This window comes from Rhynchophorus ferrugineus, unplaced genomic scaffold (genome assembly GCF_030347505.1).
Source record: "Rhynchophorus ferrugineus isolate W39M unplaced genomic scaffold, kcgeb_rfMv2 rfM4, whole genome shotgun sequence".
Taxonomy (NCBI): domain Eukaryota; kingdom Metazoa; phylum Arthropoda; class Insecta; order Coleoptera; family Curculionidae; genus Rhynchophorus; species Rhynchophorus ferrugineus.
Genome location: NW_027472583.1, coordinates 11,498,681 through 11,519,278, shown reverse-complemented (window position 1 = coordinate 11,519,278; position 20,598 = coordinate 11,498,681). Strand labels below are relative to the sequence as shown.

Genomic DNA, 20,598 nt, shown 5'->3' with positions numbered 1-20,598 from the left:
GAAGACAATTAATTGATAGAGTTACTGGACGAAACCCCGATTCAAACTCTCAAAGAACGTTCAGACAGTTGAGCAATTGATGAATCAAGATAGATGCAGCATGGCTTGACTAGCAAGCGGATTCGTCGAATCCCCAGAATAATGGTAGGAAGTTATAGAATATGACGGAAATATTTCAATTTATAGATATTGTATCAGTTTGACGAACCAACACCTAATATATCAAATTGAAACGCTTACACATATAAAACTAAGTACTAAACCAATTTTTCTGTCGTATGCTTGTCCACAACTATTACCGCGAAAGTCAGCTCGCCAATAATTATTGTAATCTAGATGATAAAACTGGAGTACCATCGAATATCGTAAATATCTTTCGGAAAGGACGTTTCCAACGAGACCATAAGAAATATATCTTCAATCAGCTCGGCCAAGGAAGCGAACAAACGCGGAATAATTCGATGCAGATGTTGTTCAGGTTGAAAGTAGTTACAAGATCATTTTCGAAACGATTGAAATGCTTCAGACTCATTGAAGATAATGTTACCGTTAGGCGTAATCAAAATACATATTTACAGTGAAGAGATATATCTAGCTGCACTTAAGAACTGAGTGGTTATCTGAGTATGTAGAGACGTAAATATTTTACATATAATCAGGCCGTTTGGACGTCCGATGCTAATTCGAAAACCGTTAGGTCTAGGAAGTCGGCAATGTGGAGAATCGATTTTTTCGACGTGCAAACTGCGAGAGATAGACAATCGCTAAAATAGATATACCAGGGTTAACTTATATTAATCACCATAGCCAATCTATTTGTTCGAATAACAAACAAACTACACGAAATCGTATCTAGGCAAAAGTAATATATTCTGCAAGTCACATGATTTCCTGGTTACAATTTAAATTTACGTTATAAAACAGCTGAAGTTTAATTTTTTTAGAGAAGAGATAAAATGTAACCAAAATTTCATAATCGTATTTTAGAATCACTTATTACATAAACTCAAATTATTATTGTTATTTTCTAGACTAGTTGGGAGCAAAAATTAATGAACAAAGACTTGATTTAAAAATCATCTATTCATACAACTCAAATAATCATTAGAATAAATGAATTTTGGCATGAATTGTTTCGAAATCTCCAACTTATTCCTCAAATTTAGCTCACTCTGACTTAATATCTGAAATATTAGTCTGCATAGCGAAATTTTCATCAAATAAGTAGGAATTACCTGCTCTAGAGCACTAGAGCCCCCCATTTTCTCACCAATAATGTCCATTGGTCAACACTCTAATAAACCCACTTTTTAAGTGCTTTTTAAGTAAAAAACTTGATATATACCAAAATAGTTTAATAAAATAGTACTAAAAATGCAATAATAACCAGCAAAATTTACCATAATGTTGTCTCACTAAAACTAGTATCCAAGCTATTAGCGTAACAAATCTCAGTACGGTTATTTATTTTCGAAATTTATAGCATTTCCCTCGTACAAGACAATTTTGACGACTTTAGCGCAGTTTAATGTCTGATTTCCCACTAGGCTGCTGCGATTTTTATCAGAAAGGTCAAAGGCATCGTTTCAAGCGGTTTTTTCTGGCCAAACAGAAGCCATAACTCTCTTCGTGCGCTTATTAAGCGTCGTTAAAGTGTCTTTTTTACATCAGTTTTGTCGTAGCAAAACATTATTTAGAATAGTCAGGTGGTTGTTTTATTGCCGTCTGATGATAGAATCGTTCTAGCTGTTTATGGGATGATGGGAGGAAATGAAGAGGTTTTTTTTTTCCTGCTAAAAAATGCCATCGATCTGTGTAAACTTTGGTCATTTTATGACCGATAGTTTTTAGAGATAATCAGTTTTTTTTAATCCGGATATTATAGAATTATTTCATACATTTGACAACATTGTAGAATTAGCAGGATGATGAAGAACTATACGTTACTGTATTAAATTTAATATTTATATTATTCAAAGATCGTTATATTTAATTATGAATGATACGACAGAATGTAAGGAAGAAATTAATGAAAATCAAAAATGCAATGTTGTCAATTTTATCGTTTTTTCCGTAAACCGCCGTACGAATGATACCAGATAAAGTACGATTGGGAGCTCTTGTTATAACTAGGAGAAATCGATAAAATTGATAATTTTACGTGGTTGACGGTTAATGGTTTAACGACAAGGTTGAAAGAAAACGGAACGTACGGTTTACCGAGACGGAAAAAAGGTACGAACAACAGTTACGAATGACGTATGGGCATCGGCGATAAAACAAGAAATCCTCTATATTAAAATTCAATTTAAAGGTTCCGTTATGGTCAGAGCCGTCGCAGTATCGTGTAAAGGCTATACATAGAAAACCGCAACGGCTTATCATTGGTTATTCCGCACGTTGATGGCCTATTCTGTTTACAAAGAGTTTTAGTTCGTGTTCAGCATCGGGAACGATCTTTTTGGGCCCGGCCGGTGGAGAACCATCGTCGTCTCGCCCAGCTAATACGACGAACGCGAACTACTATCAAAAGCGTGTCACTGAAAAATGGGAAAAAGACCCGCGATGATAACGAACACGTCTTATTTCAATATCTTGAATGTTTTAAAATCTCACTAGTATTTTTATCATCAGACATTTGTGTTATGTTTTTTTTTAGTACGAGGGTCACTATTTATATTTAGGAAATTGGCAACACTGTTGTGATGTGAGTCCATCTGAAGGTTCCATCGGAACATTTTTGACGATATACGTACTCAGAACATTTTGTCGCTCGGACGCTATTTGTTTATTTTATATTTAGTTGAATGTTTCGTCTCGGAAAAAATGGAACTGAATCGTGAACATTTTCATGTGATGATTTTTTACGATTTCCGACGGGAATTATCACAACAAGAGTGCTTCAATCAATGAATATGCGATTTTACATGAACACTTTGCGTTGGATACCACATAATTTGACAATCTCGGTGTTTCTAAAGACGTTTATCAAATAGTGATAGGTGACGAATCATGGATATATTCGTATGAGCCCGAAAGTAAGCAGCAGTCGACTTTTTGCTTGGTTTTGAACTATTGTATGATGACTATGTTAGATATACCCCAGAGCTAGATGAATCTAAGTATTGATTTGTATAGCAAAATTTTGTTATCTAAGAATCCGCCAAGCCAATACATTAAGTTAACTTTAAGTTGTTTTCATTTAGCCAGTATGTGCCAGCAACATCAGCAACATTTAAGTTCATCGAAAACTCATCAAATTTCTGTAGAAAGGAAGGAATACTGACATCTTTTTAAATGTACATTAGTTTAGCATTACATCTCCTTCTCAAATGTTTCATAGTACAATTATTAGTAATTGAAATCGTACTTTGCCATACTCTCTCGATCTGGTGCTCAAGTATTATATGATCGGTAAAATAAAGGAATTAGTGTCAAATAATACTGGTTCTATAAACAATAAATCATTTGATTTAGCCTTTAGGATTTTCATGAAACACCACCATAAAATACAAATATATATTTTTTGGTAAAAAATATATTTGTATTTTAATAAAACAAAAAGGAACACTGTAATAAGGAGGCAAAGCTCAAGACTGGCATTGTTCGAATTTTCCAGAGAAAAGATATCGACAAAAATTCCTTTTTCTCCCCCATTAAACCGCAAACAAAACGGGAATCGTCGCAAATATGTCCGACAGAACGGGGCACCCCCCGAGAGGTCGGGAGAACCGTCACTACAAAGCCATTCATTCCACTAATTCAGTATAATTCTTACAACCGTTCAGATAATCAGCTTAGAGCCAAAGCAAGGGTGAAGGATTTTACATTTGAATAATTCAGTCGTTGGTGTTGATTTAATAATCACGGCAGCACGGGGACGATGGTCTCACTGATCTTACGAGGGGTCCTTCCTAAAGGTGTTACATAAAGCAAAAGCCACGTTCATCTACCAGTTTAAAAAAAATATTTTTAACTTAATGAAGACTGGTTTGGTTAGTTCAATTTATCAGCCAAGTATCGTTCAGTATTATCAACTAATGCCACTATCGTCAAGGATTTTTTGGATTACTCTCTTATCAGTCCATAATTTTCCCAATGGGCAGTAAACATTTAATGGGATTTATATTATAAAATGACATGTAGAAAACCGCTTAAATAAGTTATATAGCTTATAAACTAGAATTTAATTTAATTTCACTCTTTCAGACTACACTGACACTTTTTGATCACACTCGTTAAGGTTTGCGGAGGAATATCGCGCTGAATTAGTTTCTTACTGGCGTAATATGGGTTGTCAACGATGGCACGCAGCACATTATTTTGAAACCTCTGGAGCATAGCTGTATTGAATTTGCTAGTTGTATCCCTCACTTCATCATACCATCATCATGGATGATGTAAATAATTTTTTATTCATACCTGTTCAGCTCTTTGCAGTTTACATATTTCGATCTATTCGGCGAATATTGGTCATCCAATTTAGATCAAATAACATCATTTCCAAACCGATATCGATAAGAACCAAGTAGAATCGTAAGCCGGAGAAATATTGGCGAAATAATCATTCTGAGACAGACAGCTTTGAATTTTCTTTGCGTACACTTGTAGTTCCTTCATTTAGAAGATCATTCACCTTATTTATCTTAACTAGAAGATCATTCAGCCCGATTATCAATATGATAATATCATTGCAAACAGAAATATACCAATTCCCTTAATATATATTCGTACATTTAAAAATAGAGCATACAAAAGTTTTTGAATAAAATTTTGATGAGAATTAAAGGAAAAAATTATAACATAAAATTTTGATGAGGACTAAAAGAGAAAGGATATTTTTAAACGACTCCCGTATATGACGTATCTTCGTCTTCTCCCCCGCCCCCGTAAGCAGCACGGGCATCAGCATCAAATTAACTTTTAACTAAATAGTAGAAAATGGATAAGTCCTGTTGTAGAGGAGGGTGACAAGCCTAATCGAGGGCGTCAGTCAAGTAACGAATTAAGCGATGTCCCCGAGGAGCTGACGTCCCTCACTGATGGTTTTTCAAGTGCGACGCTCTTGTTTTGGAGATTTAACCGTGAGCATCCTTAATTTTATCCCCACGCCCATCTGTCGCGTTACGCTTGCATTGATTTGCATCATCAATCGGTATGTTTCATCGAGACCGTGTCTCATATATTTATTATGAAATATAACTGACACTTTCTCATACGGATCATTAAATTATCTACGGACGAGTCCTTCGAAATATGAAGAATAAACGGAGATTACAGTTACGTAATATTGTTTTATTTTATCATGTGAATATAATAAAGACAAAAATGCACAAGTAGAAAAAAACATTCAAGCAAATATACTTTCGGAAAAACCCCAAAGGACCCGAATAGGAAAGGATCGGTGCCCATCGAGCCGAAATAGAATCGAGGGGAAGCAAAATAGAGGCCATCCATCAATCCTGTTCCAGTGGCAGGACCGTTTCCTGCCGGAGTGGACTAATGGTCCCGCCGGCCGACCTAAACTCCAGCAAAAGAAGCAATTTAATGCAATTCCGTACTACGGAGACCGTTAAAATGAAATAGTGGCGGTGGTTGATTCCCCGCCCCCCTTCCGCGCTCGTCCCCTCCCGTCCACTACCACGTCTTTTCCCTTGAGCTGGACGCATTGTTATTGTTTGGTCTGGAAAACGACGTGGGACCATTACTGTTCCTGCGGAGTTTAATGATCCAAATAGGTTGTAAATCAGAAATGCCACACATACAGAAACGCTAAGATATTTTTTTAATCAAGTCTCGAAATAACTTCCTGGTTTCAAGTAACAAAATCAAATGCTCGTATGTTTTCTGATCTTTTTTTTCATTTGGAAAGGTATTTAATAAGCTCTAAAAATATTCTCTATTTTTTACAAATGTTTCTGTATTTACTTCGAAAGAACGATGTCACCGATCCAATCATCGGTCCATTTTCAGACTTTTTCAAACTTTCGAAACAGTATATCAGCTAAGCCATACTGCAACAATCTAAACAAATGGTAATTAGAAGATGTTATGTCTGGTGAATACGGTTCATGCAGGAAAAGTATTAGAGCTGCAACTCGTTCAAATATATGGTTAAGAGTTGTCATGCAAAAAGATCCTACAATAAACTAGGTCTATTTAAATTCCGCGGGTCTTTTATTGCTTTTATTGCAACAATACTTCGATCAACATGTCCAAGCGATCTTGGTAGATATTTCCATCCCCAATTTCATTCGATTCGTCCTCATGTGTTAACCATTTACGCTCTTTTTGGATATTTTCAGTTGTAAATCTCCAGACATTCTTATTTCTGTCTATCAACTAACTCTCTGGAAGTTATTTGAGAGTAAGTACTACTTTTAATTCGTTGATACCAAAAACCGACATTTCGTATATAGCCAATCTGCATCACCATACATTTTAAAGGTGCTTTATTTGCCGCGGCAGCAGATTTTGTCAAAATCAATGAATGTTAAAAATGTTATTTTGAAAGTTCTATGATTAACGTCAATATACACTAAATAATTCAAAATACCAAATGGAAAACTCTTATTTTATGTATATATTAAAAAATCCATTATTAAAACTAGACCAGGTCCATAGAATAAAAAATATCATTCAGCGTTCTTTGGAAGAAAAACAAATATGATCTGCAGTTTTTCTAGTCGTAGCACAAGTCACCAGTTTCCATATATCTAATGTATATATCTCTAATAATCTCGTCAGAATAAGACCAGAAGGAGAATATTCTTAACTAAAAGAAATACAAGCGAAAGTGCCTCAAGGCAGCGTTCTAGGACCTATCATCTATCTCCTTTATACTAGTGACATACCAAAACTCGAGGAAATTACGACAACTATATTTGCTAAGGATATAACACTGTTAAAAGTGGACAAAAATCTAGAAGCATCCATAAAGAGACTGGACCAAACATGGGAGAATAAAACTAATTGAGGTAAAATCTGTTTTACTTGAAACAGTTTTGTAATTGAAAGGCGCTATAGTACATATGCAAATTGAAATGGACACAAACACAAAACAAACTTAAAATATATACCGCTATATTGGCTCCTTGGAAGAAAATCTGAAATGCCAATTCATAATAACATACTGATCTACAATCAGGTGTTCAAATCAGGTTCGCTGAGAAACACGAAAACAGGCTACACCTTCATGTAAATCCAGAGGCGCTTCAGCTATTGCATAGATGACGCTCTCGTTCGTAGACTAAAGAGGACATGCACCCTGGGACCTTGTGTGATAGTGCGTGAGTGAAAGATGTAAGATGTGAGAACGGAACTATAGATTGTCGCTGGATAGACTATAGTATATAATATATAATAATAATAGTTAGCAATAAAATATATTTTTTTAAGAATTATAGAAACGAATTTAACTGTTAGATTAAGTTGTTTAACAGTTGTTTACATTTATACTTCGCATTTTCACCTATAGATATCGCTGATTAAAATACATGCAATCACCTTATAATTGTTGAATACGATTTCGGGAATAACCTTTTCGAATTCATTTAAATATCCTTAATGAAGTCAAGATGACGCCCTGGAAGCGGTTGAAGTGTTGAAGCAACTAAGATATTTACGCAATGTAATAAAGTTTCAGTGAGTACTTTTATATCTTCACTTATAATTTTTGACAATCCCATCCTAACAACACCGGTACATGTTTCGTACCGTAAAGAGACATTAAATGAACCGTCAGAATCCATAAAATTGTTTATTTATATTTACGTGCTAACAGGGGAATAATTGATGATCGTGATTCTACCGCTCTCGAAGCGTGTTATAATTATTAATTAAAATTAATCAATCTGTGGAATTCCTTTCGTCATATAAACTGACATTTATCATCATCATCATCCGTACAGCTAATTATCCTTGTTTTATGGTCTTTTTTAATATTAAATTCTAACGTAATTATTGTAATTGTACGCGCATAGCTTACTATATATCGTAAACGCGAAGGCATTCATAAAATTAATTAAACCGAATTTGAGCCAATGTTGTTGCAGCGTAAGATTTTTAAATTGGATATGTTCTACTTCACAATGCATTAGTTATTTGTGTATGTAGTAGGTTATCTGGACGACGTTAATTATGATATATCCCATTATTTTTTCCTATTTCTCATTTGAATCATTCATTGATCATTCTGTTGATCACCTTTTAAAAGAATTTGTCTTCAGAATCTGACCAACCGGAATTCATATATGTACTGTAAAACTTGTTATTTTCATGCTATATACCAATCTCACTGCATCTAAGATTATGCTTAATGTTACTAATGAATTTGAAGATATTCTGGCAATGTATTTAAATAATACGAATGCTAATACTTCTCTTATTACTTCACAAGGAAAATACCTTCTTCAGAAATGCAGTACAGCAAAGTTCAAACATGTTTTATAGTGAACTAGACAATTCCCACTTTCGAAATTTACATTTTCTAAATTTCAGAAAAATTCTTCTATTCCCGTTCTGAAAGGAAAACAATATCTTCCATTCTTCTGTTATAGGTGTTGATGGGTATAAGGTTTACTAATATTAACTAGTGTATTGGTTTCAACAAGAAGATAATTAAATTCATTCATATTCAATCAGCCTATAGGACGTAAATCTAAATTATCATTAGATTACAAGGTTTTGCTGTATAAGTCAATATTTGGGCCCATCTGGATCTATGGTATTGAACTGTGGGGTACAACTAGCAAATCTAACATAGCTATCCTCCAGAGTTTCTAGAATAAAGTGTTGCGAGTCATCGTCGATGTCCCATATTACGTAACTGATTCAGCGGGATATCCCCTTAGAACCAATAACGAGTGTAATTCGAAGTGTTTGAATGTTTGAAGTATCTGAAAGACTACCAATGCAAATGTGCGCAATGACAGTGTAGTACATAGGCTCAAACGTACGATTAATAGACACATAGTGATATTTAATAATATCTAGAATAAGTTAGAATAGTATCTAGAATAAGATTTAGATTATTACATATATTATTATTACAATAAGTTGTACAGCAGATCACTTACTGTAGCGATCTTCTACATGTGAGGATGTTTATATTATATAACGGAAATCATATAAGAATACTTATTGTCCACGGGCATATTGGTGAAGTTCTAAATATATAATAAAGTTGAATACAAAAAAATATTCAATCAGTCTGAGGTTTAATAAAAAAACAGAAGATATACATTTTCCATAGGTATTTTGCGGATACTTTGCATGTTTTTAGAACTGTCGATTTTCTGGGACCGTTTAAAATCAGTTACTACTCAGTATTAATTAATTTCTTTATTGCAACATCTTCATAATGCTAATTATAGCACCACCATCACTTTATTTCAATATTAGAAAAGGAACTCAACAAAAGCTCTGTACTTTTTAAATTGAATATTGCAATGACGTATTTTGATTCTTTGAAGTTTAGTACTATCCAGATATCATTCCATTTTGCCAACAACGATGCTATATATGGCCTTATTGAATAACGTGTGCTACGTAATCTTCTTAATAGAGGCTTAGGTAAAAATATTAATAGCTGAAGCGATCAAGTTCACCCTCCCATTCTCCTCACTACAAGAATGTCTGTAATGCGATATTAATTGATGCCGTAATATCAACAGACCTAATCAAAAGACAAATACATCGGTTAAAAGCCGGGGAAAAATGCCGCCAGGGGGGTAGGACGGTCGAACGAAGGGGGTCAGGGGGGCGGTGGAGGGGACTGTCGGGTAATGCGTTATAGGTTCGCGGCGCACAAGAACAATATCGATTGCTGCTGCTGCTTCCTGCTAACTCGATTTACTTGTCGCCAATTATGGTCTTTTTAATTTTTCATCGGCTCGAAACGCCCCCTAACGGTTTGTTGAGTAATTAATCGCAGAATCGCTCGCGATCCCTAATTGGAACAAAACTCGTTCCTGTTTAATTCAGCAGGAATGTCTGTTTGGAGTCGCGCATCCGCTGATTATTTTATGATATAGATTGGGCGCCGGAACAACATTGACGTCAATACGGACAAAAATCGAATTACTGTCTCCGGACGCAAGAGAGTCCGTGCTTGTGATCCGGAAAACGATTTCGATTTGATAAAATATCTATTTTATACCAAAAAAAATGGACAAAGTTATATTTTTTATCATCTTAAGTCTTTAATTACAATTCTCATAGATCGAAATATACCCACTTCAGTTTTGCGTTTCGGCGAACAGACGGAAATCTAATTCGTCGAACAGAATCAGTGAAATAACTCTGTTAAATTGAAAAAATCACATTAATGAAAAAGTAGAAACAAAGATCAACTCAATCTAAAATCAAATAGATTACTTTATAAGTAAATTCTAAAGCCTGTTTGTACGTATGAGGTAAGACATTACACCGACTATAATATTATTAAAACATGAAAAAATATTTCTAAATCACAGCAACGTATAAGTAATATAGCTATTGGACAATACGCACGAAATCAGAATATTTAAGCGAACCAAACCACATAAACTTGTAGAGTGTTACTTTTAATTTTAGCTTGAATAGTTACTAGTGTTACTTTTAATTGAAACTGTCTTAAGCAAAATTCCATAGTAGTTCCAAGATATGAATGCCACAACTTTAGCAATTTACCAAATGCCTGTATCTTACCATTAAAGTTAAAAATATATATTAAAGAAAATCTCAACACATAGTAGAACTATTCCAAGATATGAATACTTACAGCTGATAAGTTAAAAATATATATATTAAAAAAAATGCAACACTCAAATATGATATCACATCGCTATTTAAAATTATTATAAGAAACTTATAATTAATTTCTTTAACAATTCCAATCTGTTATTCGTTATAATACACAATATATAAATGTCATTCCGCAAGGTGTCAATCCTCTTTAAAAATAACAGACAATATGTTAAGTGTAAAAAGACATATGGTATTTATAACACCAGAAAAAAACAGTAACCAAACCGTATGTTTAATAATACCCGACCGATAGTTATGTTAAAGTTCACTGAGGTCCAATACAAAAAAAAATCCGAAAAATTGCGCGCCCTCCGTTTCGAATTCAGTGGAAAAAAAGAGGTAATATGCTTCATTGCCCAGTCGCCAACAGTTGGAATAACAATTAGGCAGTTGCCGGTATAGTACCGCGTCTGTAGTTCCATTAAATTCTAACAAGGTGTGGAAAAAGACATCGAAAAAAACTGTTAAAAAAACCTACTGTTCATGCGGAACGTACGTTACTTTAAATTCATTAATTTGGTGCATGTTTGTTTAGCTTTTTTTATTTATTATAATGTTCGTTGTCTTATGCTAATGCACAATTAAAATGGACAGTAAAGAAACACCTGAAATAATGTTAAACTTTCTTAATCGCTCATAATTAATGCATAAGTCATTTTATACATAAAATATTTAAAACCACTGTTTGTTTAATTTAAAATATCATTTTGACCAACCAGAGTATATCTGGACACGACTTACTTCTTGAAATGTCCAGTCTTATCCAACTTGTTTATCTAGGATCTAGGATAATTATTTTATTATTAGATAATTATTGCCTGTGGCAAATGAACAAACAAAAAAATTGTTAAAATGTTTAGCCCGGTAGATTTTTTAATATTTTCAAATATTATACAGAGTCTTCTAATGTTAAATCTAACAAGACATAACTTTCATCAAAATGTTGGCGGTTAACGCTCTCGTAACCCTTGGAAGGAATTATTAATCCTTATAAAGAATTAACAATTAAGGAACAAACAACACTACTGTTTTTTACTACTGCGGTTTTATCATTCCACGAGGATCCACTATCAGCCACAAGAAACCTCCAACTTCATTTTAACAAAGTCGAATTGTGGTTGAAAACATGGCGTATCAAAGCAAATGAGGCAAAATCCACCCATGTGACATCCACCCTTTTGTAGAAGAACATTTCCCTTAGTAAAATTGAATAATCATGACAACGTTAAATAACTGGAAATGCATTTTGATCAACGTTTTGACATGGAAAAAAGCAGTGACAAAACGCAAAATGCTTGGGCTTAAACTAAACCAAATGTATTGACTGATAGGGCGTAAATCTTAATTATCATTAGATAACAAGGTTTTGCTGAATAAGTCAATACTTAGGTCCATTTGGACCTATGGTATTGAACTGGGGGGTACTAGCAAATCTAACATAAATATCCTCCAGAGGTTCCAGAATAAAGTGTAGCTAGTCATCGTCGATGCCCCATATTATGTGTCCAATAAACTGATTCAGCGCGATGTCCCCTTAGAATCCATAACTAGTATTATTCGAAGTGTCAGTGCGAAGTACTCTGAAAGACTATTAGTGCATCCCAATGCACTCGCCAAACAGTTAAAGGTGCGCGATGACAGTGAAGTGCGTAGGCTTAAATGCAAACTACCGTACGAACTGATTAATAGACACATAAAGGGAGATTTAATCATCTCTAGAATAAAATAGAATAGTCTTTAGGATATACTTTAAAATAAGTAGTATCTAAAATAAGATTTAGATTATAAGTTATACAGCAGATCACTTACTGAGGTGATCTTCTTCATGTCAGGATGTTTATATTATATAACCGAAATCATGTAATAATGCTTATTGTCCACGGGCATATTATTAAAGTTCAAAGAGATTAATAAAAAACTTATTCCACGATTTTGTAGGAATATGAATGCAGTTAATAATTAATTCTTGTTAAAGTCGTTCGAAACGGTGTAACGCATAAAAGGAACTGTTGTTCCATTGCTGCTGAATATTTCCGTTTCATCCGCGCGATAGAAGAGATCAGTCCCGACACGTTCCCCGACTGTTGCTTTTTCGTCGTTTTTTTTCCTCTCTTCTCCGCGATGCCGCGCATCCAGAGAGTGGAGTGTCATGTCTGTACATTTCCCCCGGAGAGATCTCACGGCCTAGACGTCTCTGCCTTTATTATTTATCATCGTGGCAGAGTCTTTATTGAACCTGATAGCAAAGCGCGCCGCTCTTGCGGGGTTATTCTCGCCCACACACCCGCCGCTTTATAAATATCGCAAATGTATGCGATGTTGTTCGCTCTCCCGACCGACAGATTTATGCCCATATGGGCAGGTTATGGTTCGCCTTTATGGAGATGGTCTTGCTGCGTGCTAGATCGTATACGGACCCTCGCCGTTAAATCACGGACAACGCGAAATTAATGGCGCTTTTTTTAAGGAAAGGACCTTTTCTCGGTCACCTGGATCATTGTCCGGTCACTTTTACGGTTTCGTTTCATTTTCTGCTCATAGTACCCAGTACCCGTTCCGTATTAGGTCCTGATAAAAATACAGTCAAGAAACAATATCAGATGTGTGTGTGTGTCAAATAATCACCGTTTTTAACCTTTAAGTCTTCAAAATATCGTAAGTGTATGTGATTTTTAATTAAATAGCTTTTGATGGATGTACTCCCACTAGTGCCCTCTAAATATGTTTGAAACAAAGGGTTTTTGTCTCTTCAACTTCCGGATAAGTCCATTGACGTAGAGCAAATGTAACATTTCAACATTTTTGTATTCATCCAGTCTCACTTTTTTTTCGCACACCTTTGTCGACCGTAGGTTAACTTCAATATTTGTAGGTGTCGTCATACCATAGAGCATGTACAGTGTTCATCTCACATTGTTGTTGTTGAAGGTTGGATCTGAAATATTGTATTCGAACTTGAACAATAAAATTAGTGCATATTGAAATCTAATCGCTATAATATCTAGGATATCAAAATGTACGTTTTTTAACAAATACCTGGTGCTTTGTAGACTAATCTTGAACAAAGAAAAAAATTCAAATAACAGAAATCAGATTTTTATTCTAGTTGTTGTGACAATTTATTTCATGGTTTCTTTATTTAACTCTCTAGTCTGTTTTATTCTCTATTTCTTCGCAGTATCTCTATTTCTATACTCATTTTTGTTCGGTATTTGTTCTCTGTTTTTTGTTGGTACTAACAGGTCAATTGAAAAGTCTCCGGCCTACTATAGTAAATCACATTTTTTTGGCAAAATTAGTTTTTTTTATTCAACATATTTCCCTTCAAGGGTGATACACTGATTATAGCGACCCTCCAACTTTTCGATGCCATTTTTGTAGTACGATTTGTTCTTTGCTTCAAAATAGACCTCAATTTCGGCGATCACCTCTTCATTCGATGAAAATTTCTTCCCAGCGAGAATTCTTTTGAGACCTGAGAACAAGAAATAGTCGCTGGGGGCCAGATCTGGAGAATGGATGAATGGATCTGGATGGATGGATTTTTGCCATCGTTTTCACGGACTTGTGACACGGTGCTTGTGACACGGACTTGTGACAATGTGTTTTACTATCGTAGGCCGGGGACTTTTCAATTGACCTGTTCAACAATCTATTTTAATTATTCATGTTCAATTTTTAAACAAATATCAGAAAATATTTAATTAAACAATATGAATGACTTTGTGAGACGTTATGACGATGCCGTCAGGCTGAAATTACAAAACGAAGTAAATATATCTTTGACATCTCCATCATCGATCTACGTAAGCATAATTTCGCAATAAAAGTACGGCCTTATCACCAAGTCGTAAATTTAACTGGGTAATATTGTGGGAAAATTATCCATGATATCGAACTGGCGCCTGCGAGAGAAGAACCTTTTGAGCCGTTCGATGAGGCTGGCTGGCTTTTTTTTCATCGTCGCGCGCTGTACAGTTAGGCAGTAAAATGAAGGTGTATGTCTATTGGGCAGTCACGGCTATTCATTGATCATAACCATTTTTTAATGGTTCCTGCGAAGTGTCTGTGCGATGCAACCAAACACTAATTTCACACGTTCAGCTAACTGAATGGTGGCTGTTTCGTTGCGGAGGAACGGACCTGAAAAAAAGGAGCGTTCTTCGCAGAAGCCCGTTTATATACGAGAAGCTCTTTACCGACCATCAGTCCGGGAATTGTTAAATGTGACCATAGACGCATGCAATGACAACAAACGTATATACGTACGGTTGCGAAATTGAATAATTAAAATTGGCGTCGCGAACATCGAATTTTATTTCTCCCACGGTATGGAATTAACAGTATTTTAAAGCATGCAGAAAATTACGGTCGAGAATAGTAATGATTGTTAGCTCGTGCTCGAGATATTTGAGCCATCAACAGATCTCACGATTTATCTCGTATTTTTCTATCTGTGTAATGAACGTATTCAAAGCGTCTGCCGATTTGCATAAGTATGCCCATATATTATATACTTCAATTAAAATTACAAATGAACACTATTTAAATCATCACCACATCGATGTTTATCATAAACCCACAATATACTGAGACCAGGAATTAATTTTAATAGTTGAGGCTAGATTAACAGAAACACAACTCAATAGAGGTCTCTGGATAATAGTTTCGCATCATCCAGTAACTAGATGATACTATGATCGCCTTCGAGGAATCTGATTTCTTATTTTAATTGGATTACAGGCACCTATAAAGAAGAGATTTTGTCGTTCTTAAACCAGTTGATGTCATATTTTATGACTAATAAAATGTAAATAAAAAAATTAATTTAATGTATTAAATAAATTAGTTAAATAAAGTTCAATTAATACGTATGTAAAAATAAATAAATTAAAATAAATATATATAAAAACACAAATACATAAAATCAGCTTTACTGCATTTTCATATTTCCTTGGTGTTTGTATTGTATTGAATATTAAGATAAAATTAGTGGATAGTGAAATCTAATTCCTATAAGATGTCACATTTTAGGGCTCTGTAGATTAATCTTAAATAAACATTTCTATCAGGTTTTATTCTACTTGTTGAGACACTTTCTTTCATAATATCTCTGATCTGTTTCTTCTTACTATATTTATTTCTATCTCTATTTATATATTCATTTTTGTTCTGTACTCGTTATAGTTTTTATATTGACTATAATATGATTCTTGATTATCTTTCTATTATTATAACAATATTGTAAGACGTTTCATTGGTTCTTAAAGTTGACGTCACATTTTTTGACCAATAAGATTTAAATTTAAAAACTAAATATTATTTCTGAAACTAATTTATTAAATAAAATTCGGTTAGTACGTATGTAAATATAAATAAATAAAAATAAAAATATATAAAAATATATACAAAAAAAACAGCTGTACAGTATTTTCATATTTCTTTAGTGTCATTATATATGCCATATTGAAAACAAACTTCTATGAAACAAATGATTTTTTTAAAGATATCTGCTAATTACTGTAATATTACCTAAGATAAAACCTAAATATAATAAAACAATCTTAATGGAGTTACTAAGGGGGCGTGAGATAATACTACTTTTGCTTCTAATAAATTAGTCTCATCTTGTTCGTCAACAGAGCGTAAACAAAAATTGCATTTAGTTATTATTTTCAACATACTTATTGAAGGATGTATATTTCTAACTCCATGCGTTCTAATGAATCTAAAAAATTTCCCGAATCCAAGATCCAAAATATTTATATGGATACATAGCCAAAATAGTTTTCTTTAAATAAATTAACCATTTAAAAATTTATTTTAATGGATAATGGATGTTGCAAAAGAATTCTCCAAACTCTATCTACTTTATAATCTAGTTTATCAAATTTGATGGTATTGATGTTTATCTGTCGTCAGTGATATTTTACTTTTCATTTCTAGGGTCTTATTTACAAATTATATACCAGAAATGCAGTTTATATCTTCTAGGTTGATTTAAAATAGAACTCTGCCAATGTTTTTAAATACTTGTAGAAGTTTATACTGCTCCATCATTTTACAGCTATTAAGTTTGATTTAATGATGTAACAATGACTCAATAAACATTTAATCCAAAGAAAAATGATAATGATTGATTCCTGGTCTAATAATTTACCATTTACACGCTCATACATTTACATTACACACACTTTTTTTAATTATTAGTATATAAGATCTTACCCCCACCTTGATCACAGAATTTCTCACTAGCTCCGGCATCCATGTTGTCCATTCAACCCCTACCCAGCGAACTGATAAGACGCCATCATTTATACCAAAGTATTGTTTTTGATTACAGCGGCCCCCCTCGTCATCGTTGAGCTACGGAGGTCCTGTCAACGATGATGTCCGATCACCAGGAACACCTGGACCCCTTTCACAGCCTCCGGCCTCACAGCAAAGCCTCGACGCTTCTGATCCTGGTAAGTGGATTTTTCTTCTCTAAAAAATAATAAAGCAAAGAGAAAACTTGCTTTCTGGTTATTAGATCATTTATATTTATGAAGTCACGATTATTAGAATAGAAATTGAAAGTATTAGATAATATCACGATTAATTTTTGGTGGGGAATTCATCGACAACTTGCTGTTATCAACAGTCCCATCTCTCGAAATCAAATGAGTGCGGAGGGTACTCAAATAATTGAGGTCCGTCATGGGTCATTAGGCGAAACTTTTGTTCCATTACGTAAATTAGTATTCGGGATTGGCGACGGAGGGAAGGGGACGGGTATCTGTAGAATGGAGGTATAATTGTTGATGGCCAACGTCACAGTAATTATATCATAAGATAATTAATTTTAAGGGAAAATAGAACTTTTTTATTCTAAGTGACTTCTTTTAATTAATATTCGTTTTCGTTCGAATTTTATTTACGGTGATAGTAGAACTCATTAATGACAAATAATGATGGCCACGTTTGTTTTTATCTTTCTTTAAACGTTCATCAAGCTTATAGTTTTTAAATTTTATTTTATTTTAAATATTTTTAATTCTGTAAAAAAAATAAATGTTTTAAAAATATAAAAATAATAATTCGTTAGATGTTCGCCAGTATTCTTGCATGGTATGCTTTATATATACCAAGAAAGAGAAATATTATTTTAATTATATTCTTTTTGGTATTTAATTCTATTATTTATTAACCGCTTGTCGATTTCGTATCTTGATTGGCATCCTTTTATCAGATAAACTAAACATATATATTGTGTTGTTTTCTTGGATTTACCATGATTCATTACACTGAACATATTTTGATGTTGTTTGTTCCATATATCAAGTGTTTTTGAGATTTCATTCTAAATAGTGATATTTCATGGTTTATGTTATTCTATAATTAACAATTGAATAATGAATTTATTTAGTTGAACATATCCATCCAGGGTTAGGATTGAACACAAACTGTTGTTTACATATGAATTCTATTTATTTGTGTTAACAAAAAATTATTCTTTTAAAAAATAATTCTGGTGAACTTCTTCTAAGTCTTGATGATACAATGATTAAAGAGACAGGACGGTTTTCTTACTGCTGCGATAGTCATGAATGTGCTTTATGTTTGTGATTGCAATACTGATAGGTAACAGTGTAAAATTGGACAAAGGATTAAATTCTCACGTCATCCCAGTATTGCCAGGGTGGCGATGAACAAATGTCTCCAGGGATAGCATTTGAAGTTGGTGGCTGTACACGTAATGCCTAGGATCGTGGTTCAGAAACCATGTTAAGAACTAGGTCCAATCCAGATGAAATCTAACTAGTAAAGAAGACACCCTAAATAAAATCATCAAACAGGAAACTATGCCGGCAATTTTTGTTTCTGATTCTTTATCTTATTTATTACCTATATTCATTCTGGTTCGAGATGATGGTTAAAGTTTTAAAATCATCCATGATGCGATATTTAGTATTAATAGTATATTGATGAAAATGCGAAGTATCAATGTAACAACCTAACCTGAATGTTAAATTCAATGGTTTAGCTGTTTTCTGGGTAAAATAACATTTTTTCAATTAGCATTATTCAGTGTTTACACACACTAATCATCAAACGCTCGAACATTCGACACTAACTACATGTTTAGAAACTTTTGATGACGCTCCTTCGTCACTGTCGGGTTTAATTTTACAATTTAGAAGTGCTGATTTTACACAGCTCATGAGAAATGATGATGAGGTGATGAGAAAACACAGCTTAGACTCTCAAAGAACCTTCAAACAGCTTGGAAGTTGAATAATTTCGAATTATTTTGATGTCGCTGTAGAGTATTGTGACTGTCGATGAAATGTGGATTTGCTAGGACAGTCCCAACCGGAAACAGTCTCGAGTTAGTTTAGGGGAACCACCCATATTAAAACAGAAGCGATTTAATTGTAATTTTGTAAGATTTCACTTATAGTAGACTAAAAGATTAATCACAATTATTTCATATTTTTATGATTATTTTGAGATTGATTAAAAATTTAATAATATGCCAAGAAGCAAATATAACATCAACTATATACATCATATAGTAAAGATAAGTATTGGATACCAACTTGAAGTACTTACTCATGTTTTTTTTTCTAGGAAAAAATGCTTGTTTCTTTTAATACTCAGCTTAAACGTACCATAATATAAAGTTAGTTTTATCCTACCGTCTCAATAATCAAAAATAACGACTTCGCCCGATTCATGATAATTTCCAAGTGTATTTAATCAATGTCTAAATCCAAAGGACAATGAACGAGTTAATTGGAGGCACGTTATGCAGTATCCTGGTAATAATTTTGCGCACGTGTTGTAACACGTGATCTAGGAGGTAGTGGTCTCAACTACTGCGACTAATGGGACTTTACGACCTGGTCCTTTTGACTCGGGGTTTTATTATGACGACGTGTCAGGAGTAGTTAGCGAAAATTCATGCATTATTATACGGTCTTTTAAAAGTGACTGCCGACTGTCTACCGCGCTTTTTTACACCTGTTTTTTTAAATTAGTGACAATAACACTATTTGACTATGGACGTTCAAAAATAAATTAATGGTTTTATCTATTAAATTATCATTTAAACACATTAGGATAAACAGGTGTAATATATACGATAGACAGGTTAGTGATGAAAGTCCATCACATCTAAAAAAACATTCATGTTGTGAGTTATAAGTAAGTGCAAAAAATATATCGTTATTTTGAGATGGAATCCGTAAATTGTGTGAAAGTCTAATATGTTTACTTCACTGGTAATGACATAGAAGAATATTGTAATATCATAAAAACATTATAATTATAGGGAAGATTAAAACAAGTTACGGTTCTTATAGGCTCTTTTATTTCCTTATCAATATAAAAAGGTGTGTAATACCAGCGTTTTAAACTGGACGATTGAAAGTTCCTTGGATTTCTATGTATCTGTTAGGGGACAGATCAGGGGAGGTAGGTTTTTCATGTTTAACGTACTATTGTGACTATATTAGGTACATTGAGAGATAATAAGGTTATTTCGAAAAAAAAAATCGTTTTTTTTTTAATTTTTTCATAGTGGACGTTAGAGGTATCACTTAACCCTTATATAAAAATTGTCAATCTTTCTCAAACATTTTTCTTAACTTATCAAAATTTTGACTTGAAATTAAAATGATATTTTAGGTCAATTTATGAATTTATCAGTCAGTCGATGAAAGGATATATGGTATTTTTTTCAGTTAGTACTAACCTTCAAAAGAAATCTGTTAAAAATTCATGATATTCTACTCATAAGTTTGTGAGTTATTGTATTAAGAATGA

At 33.6% G+C, this 20,598-nt stretch overlaps 1 protein-coding gene across 6 annotated transcripts in view; it reads left to right on the top strand.

Annotated features, from left to right (window-relative positions):
• Positions 1 to 20,598, top strand: part of hth (Meis homeobox homothorax) — a 273,708-nt gene that overhangs the window by 115,946 nt on the left and 137,164 nt on the right. For all 6 annotated transcript variants that reach the window (XM_076402447.1, XM_076402445.1, XM_076402449.1 and 3 more), the window contains one exon: positions 17,132 to 17,255. In XM_076402447.1, coding sequence (XP_076258562.1) covers positions 17,132 to 17,255 — 124 coding nt within the window. The remainder of the gene's footprint in view (positions 1 to 17,131; positions 17,256 to 20,598) is intronic.